The sequence below is a fragment of the Trachurus trachurus genome (genome assembly GCF_905171665.1).
Source record: "Trachurus trachurus genome assembly, chromosome: 22".
NCBI classification, from domain to species: domain Eukaryota; kingdom Metazoa; phylum Chordata; class Actinopteri; order Carangiformes; family Carangidae; genus Trachurus; species Trachurus trachurus.
Genome location: NC_139907.1, coordinates 17,526,823 through 17,546,578, shown reverse-complemented (window position 1 = coordinate 17,546,578; position 19,756 = coordinate 17,526,823). Strand labels below are relative to the sequence as shown.

The following is a 19,756-nucleotide window of genomic DNA, read 5'->3' as shown; positions in this document are numbered from 1 at the left end:
GCGCACAGCAGCCCTATCAGTCAGGAGGATAGGTGTTAGTGAGGCTGTGACAGGCCGTCGCTGTCGAGGAGCTCATTTCTCCTGTCTGCAAGTGACTATCAAGCCAGTGCAGATCAGTTTTTCTGCACATTACCAGCTATGTTTTCTGCCTTTTTTTAGCACACAATCAATACGGTTTAAGGAATCACTAGATCCACCTTTAGGGAGAGGTGGAAAAGGGGCCGTCATTTCTGTCATTTCCCTGCTGCTTGCCAGTGATGAGCGTGTCTCATTTTCACGTGCCGACGCCCTCGTCTCCGCATCCGAGACGCCCTCCGTGAGCTTTCTCCCCCGTGATCTCATCTCCATGCAGACAGAGCGTCGTCTCTCTTTTCGCTCTCTCCTTGGTTTGATGGATTTAGCCCTCAGACGAGGCCGTGCCCATGCATCCCGATGACCTTGTTCATAAATAATGAGCCCGCGCGTATGCGTGTGTGTGTCTGTGTCTGTGCATGTTGATCAGGTGGTTACAGCAGCTGACCCCCAGCAAGAGTTCCCAGTATCACATGCAGAGGAGGTGGGGTGGGCGAATTTGAATTTGACTTTGCTTTTTTCAAGGTCTTTGCCTCTCTGTATGTGTGTGTGTGTGTGTGTGTGTGTTCAATGAACCATAAATTACTTGATGACATTCATTCTGTTGTATACAAATGATACATAATTGTCCATTTACTCTCCCAGGAGAGGATTACGTGGGAGATTATATTAGCCATCATACTCTCTCACTCTTCTTTGTTTGTATTTTGTATTTTTCAGTTTTGGAGCTTATGCGGTAACGCCCTCACGCCCAAACGTGGTGTTTTTGGCAAAACGGGGGACCTTCAAACCATCCTCTGCCTCGCATGCGCCAAGGACGAGATCACGTATTCAGGTGCCTTGAACGGTGACATCTACGTGTGGAAAGGGATCAACCTGATGAGGACGGTGCAAGGAGCCCATGGGGTGAGTTTACCAAATCGAGGGTGTGTTTTTCTGCCCATATTATACCATATACCATATTATAGAGGAGACGCAGCAAAAGCATCCCGTAAACTTACCCAGGGTCGAAGCCATGCATGCTGGCTTCGTTTGATTTCGCTCAGTAGAACAGGATCAGCCTTTTGCTCAACAGGATTAAATGATATCTATGGGATCAACAGCTGGGTGAGGGGATGGGCGGATGGGGGAGGGGATAATAACTACAGTACACGGTTATTCCTGCTTTTTGTACCACCAAATGCCTCACTGGGGTTTCAGCAAGGTGCCTCCCAGGGCATACAGCGTCTCCTAGACAAATTAGGCCATCAGTCAAGCTTTGCAGTAATAACAAAAGAATATGGCACATCCCGTTACCTAGTTCTTCACTATCTTGAGGCCACAGTAGCAGGTTTGTAATTGTGAAAGCCTTGTTAAACAAATGGCAGGCTGAGCAGCAGCAGCAGCAGCAGCAGCAGCGTACCGCGGCCTGTATCTGGGGCTTGTACTGTCGTTGCTCATTTATTGTGTAGATCCTCACTGACAGCCTGTCATTTCCTCCAGTCAGGGATTTTCAGCATGAATGCCTGTGAAGAGGGCTTCGCCACCGGGGGCCGGGACGGCTGCGTCCGGCTGTGGGATCTCAACTTCAAACCAATTACTGTCATTGATCTCAGGGAAACAGATCAAGGATATAAAGGTGATGTCAGATTGTCTCCATCTCTTTTTTTGCTTTTAATATCCGGACAGGAAAGGTTGCAGGCCAAACTGTGGTCTCCTGAGGCACTGGGAGAGTGTATAAAATCCCACAAGAAGAACAAGACGAAAAAGCTTTTCTTTCTGCCATTTCTGTTCTCCTTACTAACATTTTCTTTCTTGTTCTCTATTTTCTCCATCTCCTTTATTTGTAATCTTGGACCTAACAGTAGCTAGAGGTGAAAATAGCCGAGGTGGGTAAAGCCATTGAGGGCGGAGTTAACAACCATGTCAGTCTGTTTGTAACAGTCCCCACATTGTTCTGCTGTTCCTCTTGTTGTTAGTAAGTCCAAGCTCTGTTGCAGATGTCCTGTTCACATGTGTAAACAGCACATGCTTCCTCCATCTTATTCTTGCTGTATTTCCCAGAGTTAGTTGCAGATTGGCTTGACGACGTGTGCTGTCATTGTACTTCCTGTTAAAACCTCCGTCCTAGGTAGCTTGCGGATGGCTATTATCACCTCCTGTTGTTATTATCCCTGTCGTGTCTCTTACAATGACTGTACAAGCATCGGCAAATGTCTGTCTGCTCTCATGTTTACGCATGTTTCCTTGTTCGTTCGCTCATTGCGTTTTGCTTGTTGCTTAATTTGTTATGTGCGTGTTTTCCGACAGGACTGTCTGTGCGGAGCGTGTGTTGGAGGGGAGATCACATCCTGGTGGGCACGCAGGACAGCGAGATCTTCGAGGTGGTGGTCCACGACCGCAACAAGCCTTTTCTCATCATGCAGGGTCACTGTGAGGGGGAGCTGTGGGCGCTGGCCGTGCACCCCACCAAGCCTCTGGCCATGACAGGAAGTGACGACCGCTCAGTCAGGTGAAGCCTGAGAGTGGCGCTGACAGTGGGGGATGAACACATGTGAAACGCTGTCACATCACATTTATTTTATTAAATTGAGGGCATTTGTACTCACTGAGTATCTGAGCATCTTATTACATCAGGACAATAATCTTTTTTTAATGTGTAAAGTAAAAAAATATGTTAGGCTCATCTTCCCTAATTATTTTTTTTAGAAATACTTTGGGAGCTGGAACTGGGAGTATATTGATACCATATTAGGAGTGTGAATTGATTTAAAGGGAGAGTTCAACATTTTGGCAAATTGGCCCGTTGCCATAATCCCTATAGTCATAGCAGTAGGTTTGTTACTTTTATTTGTCGGTGCAAGCTATTTTTAGAACGATGGAGCAGAGCCGCGAGCTGCTCAGAGCTGCGCTGCGGAGGCTCATGGGATTTCTTGGTTTCCCTCATCAGACTCATACACAATCCAACAACTCCAAAACGCTCTCGTGGACAAGTTGTGACCCGAATAATAACGGAACGTTACGAGACGGTGGCTGGGCCAATTTGACAAAATGTTGAACTATCCCTTTAAACATTTAATAATAATTAATTGCATCAGTGTCCATTGCTAATCACAAATAATCACATATTAATTGCACCTTTTTTGATCAAAATGAATGCCGTCTACCAAGAGGGAATAATTTGTTTGACAATGTGCTTGACAAATATGTTGCTTCATGCATATGAAACTTTAACTTTTATAATAACCAAAAACAATGACAGTCATTGGCCAGAAACCATAAAAGGCCTCACTGCAATTATCACAAAAATGAAACAAATAATTAAATAGAATGAATAATAAATGATAACTTGGTGGCACTATTTGAGAAGTAACTGCTGGGTGAGATGGATAATCATAATAGTGGCATTAAAAGGTATTTGCATTATTATCACATTAACTTTGACAGCCCTATTTTTTGTTTTCTTTTTGCAAAAAAATCCACAGTTGTAAATCACATCTAACTGTCGGTGTTCAGGCACAAACCAAATACTCCAGAGGACAGACACCGCAAACATCATCCCCTGTTCAATTTGTACTTGCAGACTTTTCTCTTATTGCATCTGTGCCCTGGTTGTCTGAACCTCTGTAATCTCATCACTGCTTCTTCTCTTCATTTATCCCACTCCTCTGTGCCTAAAGGATATGGAGCCTTATAGATCATGCACTGATAGCTCGCTGTAACATGGAGGAGCCTATCCGCTGTGCCGCTGTGAGCACTGATGGCATTCACCTGGCGCTGGGAATGAAGGATGGCTCATTCACTGTCCTAAGAGTCAGGTGGGAACACAACACAGAGGGGACAGGGGAACATTTCTGATCCTCAACGCTAATTCCATAAAATGAAAGAGCTCCATTCACTCAAACTACATTTGTCTGCTTCCCTTTCAGAGATATGACAGAGGTGGTGCACATCAAGGACAGGAAGGAGGCCATCCATGAGCTGAAGTACTCTCCTGACGGGGCCCATTTGGCCGTCGGCTCCAACGATAACTCGGTGGACATCTACGGCGTGGTCCAGAGGTACAAGAAAGTCGGCGAGTGCATCGGCTCCAACAGCTTCATTACACACATGGACTGGTCCACGGACAGCAAGTACCTGCAGACCAACAACGGCGTCGGCAGGAGGCTTTTCTACAGGATGCCAAGTAAGTCCATGTCAGAAAGAGGAGCGAGTCTTGGATGTAATGTTGCTGCAGAGCTCCATTGTGAGATAAAACCTGTCTGTCCTCTGTTGAGGTGGGAAGGAGGTGACCAACAGGGAAGAGCTGAAGCTGGTGCAGTGGGCTTCATGGACGTGTGTGTTGGGCCCCGAGGTTAATGGAATATGGCCCAAGTACTCAGATATCAATGACATCAACTCGGTGGATGCCAACTTCAACAATCAAGTCTTAGTAACAGCTGACGACTATGGATTGGTCAAACTTTTACGGTATCCATGTGTAAAAAAAGGTAAAGAAAATATCCGTGTATTATAAATTTAAGTAAAGTTGAGTGCACACGCTCTGATATTATCATCTGCTGTGTCATTGATGTGTTTTCCTCTTGATTTTCAGGTGCAAAATTTAAGAAATATTTAGGTCATTCAGCCCACATCACCAACGCTAGATGGTCACATGACTACCAGTGGGTGATTACTATCGGTGGTGCTGATCACTCTGTGTTCCAGTGGAAGTTTGTCCCTGAAAGAAAGTCTAAAGAAGCTCTGCACATAGCACCGCAAGGTGAGACGATCCCACTTCTTATACCATTATTTACTGTGATGTTTGGGGGATTTTACCCCCTGATCAATCCATTTAGGAAAATTGCACGGGTACATTTTGATGCAGCTTCCTGTAGAGGCCGGTGACTTGCATCACTGATATTACTACACAAAAATCTGTGGCTCTTGCCAACAAGACATTATCAAATTAGGCCAAGTGGTGCGCCTTGATGGAAATTTTGATGTCTACTCAATCTCCCACTCTTATAGCGCAGAACAGAGTGTACAGTATAGAACAGAATATTTTTTCTCAGTGAGAGTTAGGTGAGGATGATACCACTTTGACTGCATGTGTGTCATTAATGGAGTTGGAACTAACACTGCTAACACACACTATTATTATTATTGGTCTTGTACTGTATCCATTACTTCAACAGTATTTTTTGTAAAGTCACTGCAATAAGAGAATTAATGTGTCACAGTACATTTCTTAGTTACCTATAAAGAATGGTATAAAGGTGTGTGCACTCATACTGCTCCCAGCGGCCTCATGAACTTGATGTGCTAAACCACCAGAGACAAATCTACTAGATTGTTCCCTGTCCTTCCCGTTCTTTTTTTTTTTTTTTTTTTTCTTAATGAACTATCATTTCTATACAGCTCTACAAAGGAACGGCCATTGCATTAATTAAGACAAATCCAATAAAAGTGAATGAAGCTTGGAAAGTATAATTGCATTGTCATTCCCAAGTCATATTTCTTCCAGCGGCAGAGTGCAGCTGTGCTTTCGGAAATTAAAGCACATCCTAACTGCCTTTCCTTTTAATTTTCCTAATGGGTCTTGTGAGCAGCCGCCCTTAGCTGCCAGTTCTGCTTATTGCCTTGTCTTGGCACGGCTGCACTGTGCTGCGTCAGCATTTTTATACATTCGTCTTCAGCGATGTCACTGTGAAGCACAACTGCCTGATAAATGGGAGATGTCACGGTATTATTACATGATCGACCCTCACTTCTACTGAAATGAGGAGTGGTGTTTTTTTGTTTTTTTTTAGTGTGCATGTGCAGCGGGATATTTGTCTGATTTAGAGGCAGGGGAGGATTTTACACATGAGCTGTGATGCAACCTTGTTTCCACCCACAGAGACCTTGGCAGACTCTAACAGTGAAGAATCGGACTCTGATCAGTCGGACGTGCCCGAGATGGACTCAGAAATTGAGCAGGAGACGCAGCTCACATATCGACGACAGGTTAGTGGCAAAAATCGAAACGTGCTCCCCATCTGCGAAACATCTGTCTGTGGAAATCTTAATTAAAAAAAAAAAATAGAGACAGAGCAAACTTTTTCTACGTGCACCCAGGTGTATAAAGAAGATCTACCTCAGCTCAAAGAGCAGTGCAAAGAGAAGCATCGAGCAACGGCCATGAAGAAGAGAGAGCGTGCACCAGGGAGCGGGGTGAAGCTGCACTTCATCCATGGGTAGGCAGAGTCTGTAACATCACAAGGCCGATATCGGAGATGAATTTGAATTAGCCAAGCCTTTCCAAAACTCTTGCTGCCTTCCTCCCCTCAGTCATTCTACATACATCTTTTTATTTTTGTTTTCAGCTATAGAGGCTACGATTGTAGGAGCAACCTGTTCTACACCCAGACCGGGGAGATCGTCTACCACGTAGCTGCTGTCGGGGTTGTGTACAACAGGCAACAGAATACACAGCGTTTCTACATGGGCCATGACGATGACATCCTCTGTCTGGCTATCCATCCCCTCAAAGACTTCGTAGCAACAGGCCAGGTAGCTGCCCAACACATCTGATTTAGGTTCATCAACATCAAAATTCTAGAGTAAAGTTAAAACATTAAATGTTTTTTTTTCATCTGTCCAGGTTGGCAGAGATTCCTCCATCCACATATGGGACACGGAGACGTTGAAACCCATGTCCGTGTTGAAGGGTTTCCACCAGCTCGGAGTCTGCGCTCTGGACTTTTCCGGTAACAAACTGCTTTCACCTCGCCTATCAAAATCAATTCGATGTAACATATGTTTTCCATTCAGACATGCCCCCGGACATCCTGCTTCCAATTAGGGAACAAAAAAATTTAACGCAACACATAAAAAGAAACGGACAAATTCACAAGACACCCAATTTACCGGCAACCCTGCTGTCTCTCCGTCGCTGCGGTTTGACGGCTTCAAGGTAGAGCCGTTCATCTCGCTTCCCTTAATTGGCCCCAGACAGACACAGAGCGGTGATCTGTATGTCAGTGAATCACCTGCCGTAGATCAAACCCACCGAGGCTGCTTTCATGTTGCTAACAAGGGGCAAACTTCACTGAACCAAAGCGGGGCTCGCTCGCTTTGTGCTGCACTGAACTCTTTTTTTTTTGGGTTTTTCCCTCCACAGCGGATGGCAAGCGGCTGGCCTCGGTGGGCCTGGACGACAGTCACACCATCGTGTTGTGGGACTGGAGGAAGGGGGAGAAGATCTCTGCCATGCGGTAAGTACTGTCATAGCGGCTGCAGGTTGGCCTGTCAGCACACAGCAGCTGCTGTCCCCACATCTGGACAGCTTTGACAAACCCCCCTGTTAATATTAAAGATGGTTGGAGCGCTCTTAGTTTAAATATGGACATTTATAGATGAGGGTTAAATTGAAGCCACTTTGCTGCACAGGGCCGACAGTATGACTGATGGAGAAGAGCAACGAGGGGGAATTACCTTTTAGATTACAAGGCTGCTCCGCTGCAGCACTTAACCCTGACAGAGACTGAATGGTAACAGTGGGATTTTGTGCCATGGCCTCGACTGTAGATTCATAATTAAAGAGAATTATTTTAAATTAACATTTTCCATGGGGATATCCTTGTGATTTCTGGGCTGCTTAATGGATCAGATTTTATTTCCTGAAGAAAAATAACCAGAAAAATGTGCTTTAAAGAGCTCTACAAATAATACATAAAAGCAAATGAGGTGTAAAAAGCAATGAGTGAATAGAGGATAATAGAAAGTAACAGGAAGTAGCGGAAGCAGTCAAACACAGTTTGTCCTGATGGCTGCAACAAATTGGACCATAAAGACTGAGTGCAAGTCTAAAGTCGTTTTGCTTGTAGTGCATTAAAATGAAAGGAGACTTACTTTGAGCCGTATTTGTTGTGAGCACAAGTGTGACAGACTGAGTTCCTGTTCCGTCCAATGAAACAATGATGCAAATGATTGCTGCACACACACGATGTAAGGATACACGTGACAAGATATGGGGCACGCACACACACAAACACACACACACTGGGCATGTGCATCTGATGTAAATGCATTACTGTACCAGACCTGGTTCATGAATTGCTGCATGAGAGGTGCTAATTTGTCCAGAACATAATGTAATGCTCAATTTGCATAATGAATTTCAATTTCATGGCAGATGAAGTTATATAACCTGGACTCCAGAAGGTCCCAAAAGTATCTAACTGGAAAAAACATCTGCATCCAAAAATAGCTTTGCTCTTGCTTTGTTGCTTGATGTTCATATTCAGTATCTACTCCATTGAAACACCCCGTGGCTAGTGTGGAGCAGAGCATTGCGGGTTGCTCTCCTGCGTGTTGTGTGTGCCAGGCTCTCGCTGTAGCTCAGGGACAGAGTGGATCAGAGCTGCACTGATCTCCTTTGCAGACCCTGGTGGGCAGTGCAGTGAGGCGGGCAGAGGGAAATGGGGCCTGACAGTGGCTGGCTTGTACCGCCGCTGCCGTCTCATCCTCAGCTGGATGTGTGGATGCGAGAGGGAGGCCGAAAGAGGGTGCGGGGTCGGACAAATGAAGAGGTGGGAGACGTAATGAGGAAGAGCGAGGCGAGGAAACGGAGAAACAAAGAGGGAGGAGAGAGGGGCGTAATGTTTCTCCAGCTTCACTGAGGATGAGAATAACGCGGCAGCACAAAGGGCAACAATTAGAGAACTTTAAGTGTCAGGCACGGTCCACTGCATCAGACAGGACCAGCCACTGGTCCTTAATGTTCAATTTGTGTGAAATAGCAGGAAGAAACAAGGAGACAGTCACAGCATGCTGGATTCTTCCTCTGGTGTGTTTTGTAGTACGTGACAGGGAGCTCATAAACAGAGGACGGTCATTTTGTTATTATTGTAAGTTCAGTTTCCTGCCTAGTATTTATTTGGAAGCTCACAGAACAGATCATTTTGAATGAAAAATGATGCATCAGTGGGATTTAGTCCATAAAATGCACGCTCATGTTTTTTCCAGTGCCGTGTAAGTCTTTGTTCTTGAAGATCTTTAATAAAATCAACACTTCAGTCCTTTGAGTGTAATTGTGTCTTTGGGGTGCATAGATGAGTCAGACGAGTTGGTTCACTGGGATGCCTGTTCACTTTTGTCATAATAACATACACTGTCTATGTGTTGGATTTATTATCTGAATTCAGTTGTATTCATACGACTCAACAAGGTCTTCATTGCAGAACCAGAGCTGTATTTCTGTAGTGTAGCTTTATATACTTTGAATCGTTGCTTACTGCTACCATATATTCATAAAAATATCCTATGGGTGCTTCAAAAAATGGACAAATTGTTTTTGTTTGTATGTATAGGCCTATTTTGTAATGTGCAACTTGTTATTCCAGGGGGAGCAAGGACAAGATTTTTGTTGTGAAAATAAACCCCTACCTGCCCGACAAGCTCATCACAGCTGGTGTGAAACATATGAAGTTCTGGCATAAAGCCGGTAAGACCCCTGTTCTTTTTTTATGAGCAAGGAGTGACTCTAACAAGCAGAGCCTTGGCTCAGCTGTGACACGTCTCGCTGTGAGCTGACTGTCTGTTCTCCTTTCAGGTGGTGGTCTAATTGGGCGCAAGGGGAACATGGGGAAGACGGAGACTATGATGTGTGCCGTGTACGGCTGGTCAGAGGAGATGGTGTTTTCAGGCACGTGCACGGGGGACATTTGCATCTGGAGGGACATGTTCCTGATGAAGACTGTGAAAGCTCACGACGGACCTGTCTTCAGTGTGCATGCTCTGGAAAAGGTAAGTCACACGGGGGAGTTATCTATCTATCTATCTATCTATCTATCTATCTATCTATCTATCTATCTATCTATCTATCTATCTATCTATCTATCTATCTATCTATCTATCTATCTATCTATCTATCTATCTATCTATCTATCTATCTATCTATCTATCTATCTATGGTAGCTCTATTATGATTCTCTCATGTCAGGTATCAAGTGTATTTTTGTATCCCTTGCAGTTTTTTCCTCATAGCTGATGATGATAATAATAATAATAATAATAATAATAATAATAATAATAATAATAATAATAATTCATTAGATATTATGATTGTATATAAAATACTATTTACTCTTGTTAGTGATGTGTAAATCGTTAACTGTCCTTGTAGGGATTTGTGACTGGAGGAAAGGATGGTATTGTAGCTCTGTGGGATGACACTTTCGAGAGATGCCTCAAGACCTATGCCATCAAGAGAGCAGTCCTCGCTCCAGGCTCTAAAGGTAAAAAGGTCACGCTGTTCCTCTCTGTCCTTGAATCAATCTTATGCCTCTGTGGTTCCACAGATATAATACAACCGTCCGATGCAAATCCATTTAAAACGTTCAATGCTTTTAGCTGAAATGAATATTTCTTCCCGTGTCCTGGTTCAAGTTGAGGTCGCTGACTTTGTGCTATAACTCACTGACGGTGCAGGGTTGCTGCTGGAAGACAACCCCTCCATACGTGCCATATCTTTGGGCCACGGCCACATCCTGGTGGGGACCAAGAACGGTGAGATCCTGGAGGTGGACAAGAGTGGTCCCATCACTCTGCTGGTCCAGGTAAGATGAAGATAACAATAATCTGTAAGCTCCTGTCACACATCTTGTGTAATGTTAGATTATACATCAGATTCAACTTGTGCTCATGAGAAAGTTAAATCTAAGCTTTTTCTATAGTATGTAATAAGCTGACAGCCTATAAAGTGAGAATTGTAGTTGGGTATCTAGTTAGCAAAGTCTTGAAAGGTTGAAAATACAATGTCTGGCACACGTCGTCATAGTGAACAACTCGTTTTGTCTGTTTTTGTCAAAGTAAAACTTTGTCACTAAAGCAGGATTCAAGGCCATGTTGATTGAATTCTTCAGTATTGTGTTTAAATGAAAAGACTGCAGTGCCTGTCAGAGATGTAGAAAATAGACGAGGTGGGATGTCTTCTATCTTTATTGATTTAGATGAGAAGATGTATATGTTGTTCTCTGGAAACAGTCAGCAGTAACAGATGTGAATTTATACGAAAAAATTAACATGTTAAAATAAGCAAATCTATAGTACCAGCTAAAGCCCTGCAGTGTGATTTTCCATTTTACACAGCACCTCAGAATGACCAAGGCGGCAGCTATAAACTGTGATGAATTACTGCTGCTGAATTTAGTTAAGTGGTCCTGCAGTGACTCCCATCCTCTCCTGATTGTAGGCAGACACATCAAATGCTATTGATTGCCCTTTTCAAATGCTTCAAATGCACAAGCACATTCTGATGGACGGGATTTACTGATGACAGCCAAAGATTGTAAAAGGCTAACCCGTGAAAAAGTTACAATATACCTATGTATTATTCATACCATAACCTGTGAGGCAGGAATGGGAGAGTCAGGGGGCACATGTTGAATCTGTCACATCAGGCACATCTGCTGATGATGTCAGGAAGGAGGAAAAAGATTATGTAGATGTTGCTGTAACAACAAATGGGAAACATAATGGTTAATATTCTAAAGAAACATCTTTGACCTTTTTTGTTCTGCTCGAGGTTTCTGCCTCGCCACTGTTGCCATGGGTGCTTGCTCTTGGTGTTATGAAGCGCGGTCTCTACCTTCTCCTTTTCAGATTTCAGATTTTTTTTTTTTTTTTAATGTTAACAGTATATATTGATGAACACTTGTCGTGTAAATAAATAAATGATTGTAGCCAAGTGCCTTGTTGTAAATTGGCTCTAGACAAATACAATTGACTTAACTTGGTCCATGGTGACCATTTGTAGAGTTATGTGGATGTAAATATGTAAGAAACTACAAGAACACTTGTTGATTGAATTGAGGGCAAATATGAAACAATAGAGCACGGGCTCCTAAACCTTTCCACACCAAGAACCCCTGATTAGCATTAGAGACCCTGCAACACTACAGCAAATGTATACAAAAAACAAAAAACAAACACACAACTTTTTTAATTTCCTTATTTCTATCAATACAATAATAATTACATTTACAACTTCTCCTTGTCACAAGCTTGTCCACACTAGTTAGCTACATGCCAGCAAACTTTTTCAGAAGCAGAGCAGGGTGCCAACACTTGTCAATGGCCTGCAGGCAAATACAATGGCAAATTATCTAAAATATATAATAAGACAATTGTCTTTTTTTTCTTCTTCTTCTTTTTACTCATCTTCTGTCCATTTTAGACCCCCAAGTCTTTTCTGGTTGTTCTTTTATATATATTAATAATTGTATTTATATATATATATATATATATATATATATATATATATATATATATATATATATATATATATATATATATATATATATATATATATATATATATATATATATATATATATATACATATATATATATATATATATATATACTGTATATATACATATATATATATATATATATATATATATATATATATTCGCCTTTATTTGATAGTACAGTTGAGAGAGACAGGAAATGGAAGGCAGAGAGGGGGAATGACATGCAGTAAAGGGCCACCCAATGCGGGATTCAAATCGGGGCCGACTGCAGCGAGGACTGTAGCCTCTGCATATGGGGCACCTGCTCAACCCACTGCGCTACACGGCGCCCCGATAAAGATCTAAATTATAAGCAGAATTCTGTTTTCTTTTGTCACCTTAGAGTACGTTGCCGTACTACGAGTGAATCTTTATGCTGTTGTATGTATCTCCAGGGCCACATGGAGGGCGAGGTGTGGGGCCTGGCCACTCATCCCCATCTCCCTCTCTGTGCCACTGTCAGCGATGACAAGACCCTGCGCATATGGGACCTCTCCCCCAGTCACTGCATGCTGGCTGTACGGAAGCTCAGGAAAGGTGAGTCACTGCTTCAACGTCGTGAACAACATATGATTATACTTTCTTTTTCCACATGGATGCCAGCCTGACAAGAAGTGCACCGGCCCCAGGGCTTTAAAAAAACACCTTGTCCTCCACAGGCGGCCGCTGCTGCTGCTTCTCTCCTGATGGCAAAGCCTTGGCGGTGGGCCTGAACGACGGCAGCTTCCTTATTGTGAACGCAGACACCCTGGAGGACCTGGTGTCCTTCCACCACCGCAAGGACATCATATCTGATATCAGATTTTCTCCAGGTCTGTGCTTTACCTCTATATTTCTTTAGCGGTACAAAACTTCCTTCAAATCTGACCTGTGAAGCAAATAAGCCTCCAAAACCTCCGTGCCCTTCAAAGCTCTATGTAGGATGCTGTGCAAAAGTTCTGCAGGTATACATACTTCCCTCCTGCTGTAAGTTGGGGAGATATAGCTGCAGGCCTGACCCAAATTAATGGCTTTCTGTAATAAGGCCAAGCAGAGAGACAGCAAGAGAGGAATGAGGAACAGTGGGGGAGGACAAAGTGAGAACAAGAAACTAAACTCTCTTTCGCCAGGACACTTAACCTTAATCCACATTGCAAGTGATCCTGTTTCTCAACCCAACACCCGTGAACCCCTGAGAGCCTACATCTAAGACTTGTAGTCGTTATGCAGAGAAGTGTTAACGCTAAGCAGTGAACTGGTATTAGTGTGGTTTTAATGCTGAAACTCCTTTTTTAAATTCCTTAACAAAAAAGCAGCTCGTCTGGATTGTAATTAGTTTCAGACTTGGTGCTCTGATGCTGCCTGCTGTGTTGTAGTTTGTAGTAGCTGCTTTTCCAAAGCATTTTCCTAGTTCGTCACGCCAGTTGAGTTCCCATTTTTAGGCTGTAGTGCATCAATGTTAACATGCAAAAACAAGACTGCTGCTGTTTATGGTGCAGTCTGATGATAAATGCACATTAAAGTGTTGCCTGTAATTGCTCTCATCTAAATAAGAACATACATACACACATAGAAACCACAACCAGGAAACCCATCCAGGATTCATGTACTATGAACAAAAGTACGTGAGAAACCAACCTTTGACAAATTTTCGCAAAAAATCTGCAAACTCTAGGATAAGTGAAAATTGTAATGTGCTGGTTCCACTGGAGATTACCACAAACAGCAGGATCCATTTTATGGGTGTCAGGTACGACATTCCTTGGCGATCCGTTCATCCAGAGTTGTTTAAGTATCAGAGATCACAGTGGTGGACCCACCAAACCACCAACCAATTGACTGAGACAGTGACATGACTTGTTGTTTGTCTTGGTTAAAAATCCTCAGTCCTGTTGATACCCGGTTTAGATTATTTATGTGGACGCTGATACGAGGACTCCTCTTCTCTTTTGTCGGCCCAGGTGCAGGGAAGTACCTGGCCGTGGCATCAGGAGACACTTTTGTGGATATTTACAACGTAATGAGCAGCAAAAGAGTGGGAGTCTGCAAAGGGTGCCTCAACTACATTACCCACCTGGACTGGGACAAGAGAGGTAAGCATGCTTCTCTAAAATATTATTATCTCAGAATATCTTTGCAAATTTAATGCTCAAGAGCCAATTATGCATTCAAAATGTCTCCGTTTAAAAGACACCATGCACCTCTGGGCTCTTTCACACGCAGGAAAACTACTTCAAGTCAACACAGGTGCTAAAGAGCAGTTTTTTTTCGAAGCTCCTCGCGGCAAGAGGCAGACCATCCCAGCTACAGAGGTAAGCAGGGAGAAGAGACAACAGGAGCAGCCGTGGTTATGTCGCTGTTGGCCCACATTTTCCCCTTGGGATCAGAAGAGGCCCGGGGAAGGGCAGTGAAGCATTAACACGGCCCACTTTTCACCAGTATCGTTCTAATTTTGGCAGTGGAAGTGGGATAGTGTTTAGGGCCCCTTTTTAATACAGTGAGACATTCAGGCACCTTGCACGGCACACAGGGGCAGGTGGGGGGGGAAATAAGCGTCAGAGATGATAGATGCTGCCGGGTCTAGGCTCGGTGGCACCTCAGATATCTATCTATTACATTTTGCTACTTCGCCTCACCTCATCATGACGCGTTCACTCTCTCGTGCGCGTGATCACACAATCGTCATTAACGAGCTGAGGCGGCAATCTGCTCTCATCTCTGTTTTATCTCCTATGGATTTGCAGCCATTTGGCATTTTAATGTGGTGATCTCAGCAGTCGGCCCGGACTCTATGAGAACCTCAAGCTTTCTCACTTTTAATTAGGTGGAAACAGTATTTATCAGTGGCCATGAGAGGATTCAGTAGACATTTTTTTGAAAATGTTCATCTGGATCATCTGGGTAAGATGAGGAGAGGTTAGGTGTCAGGTTATGACATCTCCACTGAGAGTAGATTATAAAATACAATATAAGGTGTTACCCACTATCTATCAATCTCTCTTTGTTGCCCTAAGTACATTTACTTCATTAATTTGTTCATTTTATTGTGTATCTGTACTTTACGCGATCGTTATTATTGTTCGGAAACTTACATTTCTATGAAGTAGTTCTTGTTTTGCAGCAGAGCTTTTAGTGTGTCCACTAAATTACATTACACATATCTTGAAATCGTGACAGACATTTGTCATCACCACAGGTTAAAAAAAAAACAATCACAGCCACTGTCAGTCTTAACAATACTACGTTAGATAATGAGGCAGAAGAGTCTTCACCAGAGATGAAGATGAAGGTCTGATCTCAAGTCTGTGTTAGAAATAAGAGAAAAAAAGATTAATTTTGTTTACCAAGGCTGAGCTTCAAGAAAATAAATACAAAAATGTCAATGGCTTTGTGGCATTATACACAGTCTTTTTATACTACAGCTTCTACAGTCAGTCAGCGAGTCATTTCTGTAAATGTGGGATAATACAAGGTCACGTAAAAAATGTAAATCAAGTATTCTAACACTTTATCTCATGTAAAATGTAAGGATCTGTACTCTGACTTGAATAATGAGGCTGTGTTCTTGGTCCACTTCTGCTTCTTTATGATGTTTGATACCTTTCCTGTGGAGCACTGTGTTATTTGCTATGTCAACACATCTTTATGGACGTGGCTCAGGTGGAGAAGATCGACTGGAGCACCTGGACATGCGTCCTGGGGACGTCTGTAGAAGGCATCTGGCCTGTGATCAATGAGGTGACGGAGGTGACCGCCGCCTGCCTTAGTAACGACAGGAAGGTGCTGGCAACAGGAGATGATCTGGGATACGTCAAGCTCTTCAGATACCCTGTCAAGGTGAGCCACGATGCACACGTCTCGGTCCGTTGTTGGTTTTTGAAGATCTCAGGTTTAAGGTTTGTGTAAATGTTATGTTAATGTCTGTGTTAACGTCACAAGTGTTACATAAATGTTCACCCTGTGCCGCAGGGGAAGTATGCAAAGTTCAAACGCTACGTGGCCCACAGCGCACACGTTACCAATGTGCGATGGACCCATGACGACAGCCTCTTGGTGACGGTGGGTGGCGGTGACACATGCCTCATGATCTGGGCCCATGAGCCCGAGGGCCATCGGGAATTCAAACAGTGCGATAGCGAGGAGTCAGACATCGAGAGCGAGGATGACGGAGGTGAGAGCCGACTTTCTTCTGAGGTTTTTATGAGACAAACGATTCTCTTACCGTAGAAAAAAAACTCTGTATCGTTCCCATCTTTCATCAGGTTATGACAGCGATGTTACGAGAGAGAACGAGATCAACTACACCATCAAGGCCTTATCCTCCAATATGCGACCCATGACTGGTGTGAAACCCCACTTACAGCTGAAAGAGCCCTCTGTAGATGAAAGGTATTTTGAAATGAAGCGTTGGAGAGGATTTGCAGGTGCTCCTGAGCAGTCACAGGTGGACTTTTAGGGGTCATATTATAAATAATAGGACGTCTGCATCCACATAAAGCCAGTCCTATCTTCTTCAGTCAACATATCTTTTCTTTTCCTGCGTGTAACTCTGTCCCTGCCCTTGGAAGTAACTCGGCCTTCTCTGCTTTTCCTCTTTCCTTTCATGGCTGTCCATCTGTCATTATCCTGCTTCGTTCTTTAATTCCACTTGAAGACAAGGGGTGGTCAGGTAAGCTCTACAAATGTTGGTTTTGCACAGATAAAACATCAGGGAGTAGTGGTTAACACGTGTAACTGCAAACAAAAGGTTGGCTCATCTGACAGCACATTAGAGACCATAAATATGGCATGCTGCTGTTAGGGGTGGGAATCACCAGACGCCCAATGATACAATATTATCACAATATTTAAGTAAAGATACAATATTATTGTGATTGAAAACAATACTCTACCATATTGTGACATATTGCCATGTATTACTTTTTTTGCAACTGCACATTATGTCTTGAAAAAAATGGGATTGTCAAGCAAACAGACGACCAACAAAGCAGTAAGATGTACTATAGTATTTTAGATCTAAGATAAGATAAGATAAGACTTCTTATTGATCCCACACATGGGGAATTTACTTGTTACAGCAGCAGAGGAAAAACGATAAACGGTATAAAAGAAGAGAGAGACATCCTGTACAGTTTTTTACAAGTTATTTAGGGAAGCATATGTAGCTTTGTACAAAATATTAAGAATATATCCAGTGTTGCTTCTACAAAGACTTAAAAAATACTGCCCACCCAGTGTGAAGGGGGTTTCAAGCATTTTTTTTTCCCACTTTGCTGTTTTGGTGTCAATTCATTTTGCTAATGAACTGCTTAAAATGAATTTACTTTAGTGTCCTCTTTAACAGCAAGTTGAACATCATCTGAACATGTTGTGCGAGAAATGGTTTTAATTGTCACTGTGACTCCAGGGAAATGACTTGATTAACATGGATCAAGTTTTAATTTCATACATCAAATCAGAATGAACATTAGGAGTGTACACATCCTCCTTTATTGTCTTTTAAGGAGGTATTGATTGTATGACTGATAGTAAACGCTCTTTCAGGCTTTATCCGATTTCCCATCACTATAGCACGAGTAAAATAATGTCACAGGCTCAAGGTGCCTCAGGTTTATTGATTGGTTTATTGATGACGTCCAGTTTTGTTCTTCTTGCATCTTCTGAGCAGTAGTTGTCATAGAAATGGACTTTGATTGCCATGGTTACACAACGGTCCTGACTCCTGTATTTCATGTCCTCAGTGGCTGTGGTGTTGTGTTACGTGTGTCCAGCAGGCAGCAGCGAACGCTGCAGGAAACCTTTGTTCTAATTGTTGCTTTCTCTTTGTTATTGCTGCGATGAAGAGGGTCGAGGTAAGTCACTTATTGTGTCGTTCATTCATATTCTCCATTATCTTTTTTTTTTGTCTTTATTTGGACATTTGCAGATCTTTGTAGTTTCGACATCCCTGTTATCGACACTCGATAGGGTCTGCCCTCTGCACACACTGACTTGACTGTAAAACAAGATCATCATGTTTACAGTTTGTCCATACAGTCTTTGAATTATTTATTGTTACACACACGTAGTCACTGCAGGCATGTTTTTTTTCCCCCCAAAGGAGTCAGAGAGCCGTAACTTCTCTGATCACTGACTTCAAAACTTTACTGTCTTGTTGTTTATTAACCAGAACACTGACAACTGTATATTTCAGCCCATAATTCTGATATGTTTAATATTATGGATAGGCTTTGAATCTTGTAATGGTACTGACAGTTTGAAGATGTGTGGAAATTACTGACAAATCAGCAAAGACTGATTATGTAGTTGTGATATTTCCTATTTACTGTCAATTATAGTTTTTTACCTTTTTTAAATAACTTATGTTCCTATGTTATTCAAAATTCACATTATATAGACCCTGTACACACTTGTGAGGCAAGAGGTCTTGACATTTAAAAAAAAAAAAAAAAAAAAGTACATAATGAATTTCACTGAATCTTGAGATAAAAGTATTTTTGTCTGGATGTGTTCAGATACTCATGGAGTATTTTACAGGACAGTCCCAATAGTAAACAGTGTGATTTTGTCATCATTATCATCATTATAATCCTCATTATGATAAGCAGTTCCTCAGCCGCCCTCTTACCCCAGCTGTCTGTTGCAGGCCTCCTGTCAGCAGGGCGCTGCCTCAGCCAGAGAAGCTGCAGACCAACAATGTCGGCAAAAAGAAGAGACCAATCGAGGTGAGGTGGACTTGAAATGCTTGGCAACTCACAACAGAACTAATAGATACAGATGGAGTATTTTATGTAAACAGAAGGAAGATCCTAATGGGGTTATTTCAGCTGAAGACGCCCTCTGTCCAGACGGCCTCTCGGGGAACTCTGATGATTCTGTAATCGAATAACGACGTCTGCTTCAGCCACCGGCTTGCTCTCCACATCTCAGTTGACCTTTTACGACTTTCTGGCCGCTCTGTTTCTGACAACTCCTGCAGGACCTGGTGTTGGACCTGGTATTCGGTTACCGTGGCAATGACTGCCGCAACAACGTGCACTACCTGAACGAGGGGGCGGACATCATCTACCACACGGCCTCAGTTGGCATCGTGCTCAACTTGACAACCTGTAAGTAGACATGGTGGTGGGGCAGTCACTCTAGACGACACACACAACACTGGTAACTAGCTGGCAAGTCAACATAACATGTATGAATTTTATCGTGTGTGTGTGTGTGTGTGTTTGTTGGATGTGGTTTTCTTTCAGCCTGCCAAAGTTTCTATGTTGAACACAGCGACGACATTCTGTGCCTGACAATCAATCAACATCCCAAATTCCCCAACGTGGTGGCAACTGGCCAAGTAGGTATGTTTGTGAGAAGTCGACCTCCTCTGTCACCAGCCGCCTTGTTTTCCTCCCCTCCGTC

At 42.9% G+C, this 19,756-nt stretch overlaps 1 protein-coding gene across 2 annotated transcripts in view; it reads left to right on the top strand.

Moving 5' to 3' along the window:
• The window catches only part of eml5 (EMAP like 5), a gene marked incomplete at both ends in the record, with an annotated part of 36,764 nt that overhangs the window by 12,492 nt on the left and 4,516 nt on the right, over positions 1-19,756 (top strand). The window contains 26 exons of one of the 2 annotated variants that reach the window (XM_083998181.1): positions 793-978; positions 1,555-1,690; positions 2,362-2,563; positions 3,732-3,869; positions 3,981-4,237; positions 4,329-4,541; positions 4,646-4,813; positions 5,933-6,039; positions 6,151-6,269; positions 6,399-6,585; positions 6,677-6,782; positions 7,196-7,289; positions 9,420-9,520; positions 9,629-9,822; positions 10,202-10,313; positions 10,507-10,634; positions 12,766-12,907; positions 13,030-13,182; positions 14,311-14,442; positions 14,573-14,661; positions 16,010-16,186; positions 16,319-16,520; positions 16,612-16,738; positions 18,996-19,074; positions 19,329-19,458; positions 19,597-19,695. In XM_083998181.1, coding sequence (XP_083854307.1) covers positions 793-978; positions 1,555-1,690; positions 2,362-2,563; positions 3,732-3,869; positions 3,981-4,237; positions 4,329-4,541; positions 4,646-4,813; positions 5,933-6,039; positions 6,151-6,269; positions 6,399-6,585; positions 6,677-6,782; positions 7,196-7,289; positions 9,420-9,520; positions 9,629-9,822; positions 10,202-10,313; positions 10,507-10,634; positions 12,766-12,907; positions 13,030-13,182; positions 14,311-14,442; positions 14,573-14,661; positions 16,010-16,186; positions 16,319-16,520; positions 16,612-16,738; positions 18,996-19,074; positions 19,329-19,458; positions 19,597-19,695 — 3,778 coding nt within the window. Of the gene's footprint in view, positions 1-792; positions 979-1,554; positions 1,691-2,361; positions 2,564-3,731; positions 3,870-3,980; positions 4,238-4,328; positions 4,542-4,645; positions 4,814-5,932; positions 6,040-6,150; positions 6,270-6,398; positions 6,586-6,676; positions 6,783-7,195; positions 7,290-9,419; positions 9,521-9,628; positions 9,823-10,201; positions 10,314-10,506; positions 10,635-12,765; positions 12,908-13,029; positions 13,183-14,310; positions 14,443-14,572; positions 14,662-16,009; positions 16,187-16,318; positions 16,521-16,611; positions 16,739-18,965; positions 19,075-19,328; positions 19,459-19,596; positions 19,696-19,756 lie in introns of both variants that reach the window. The other variant, XM_083998180.1, reaches the window with a different exon arrangement.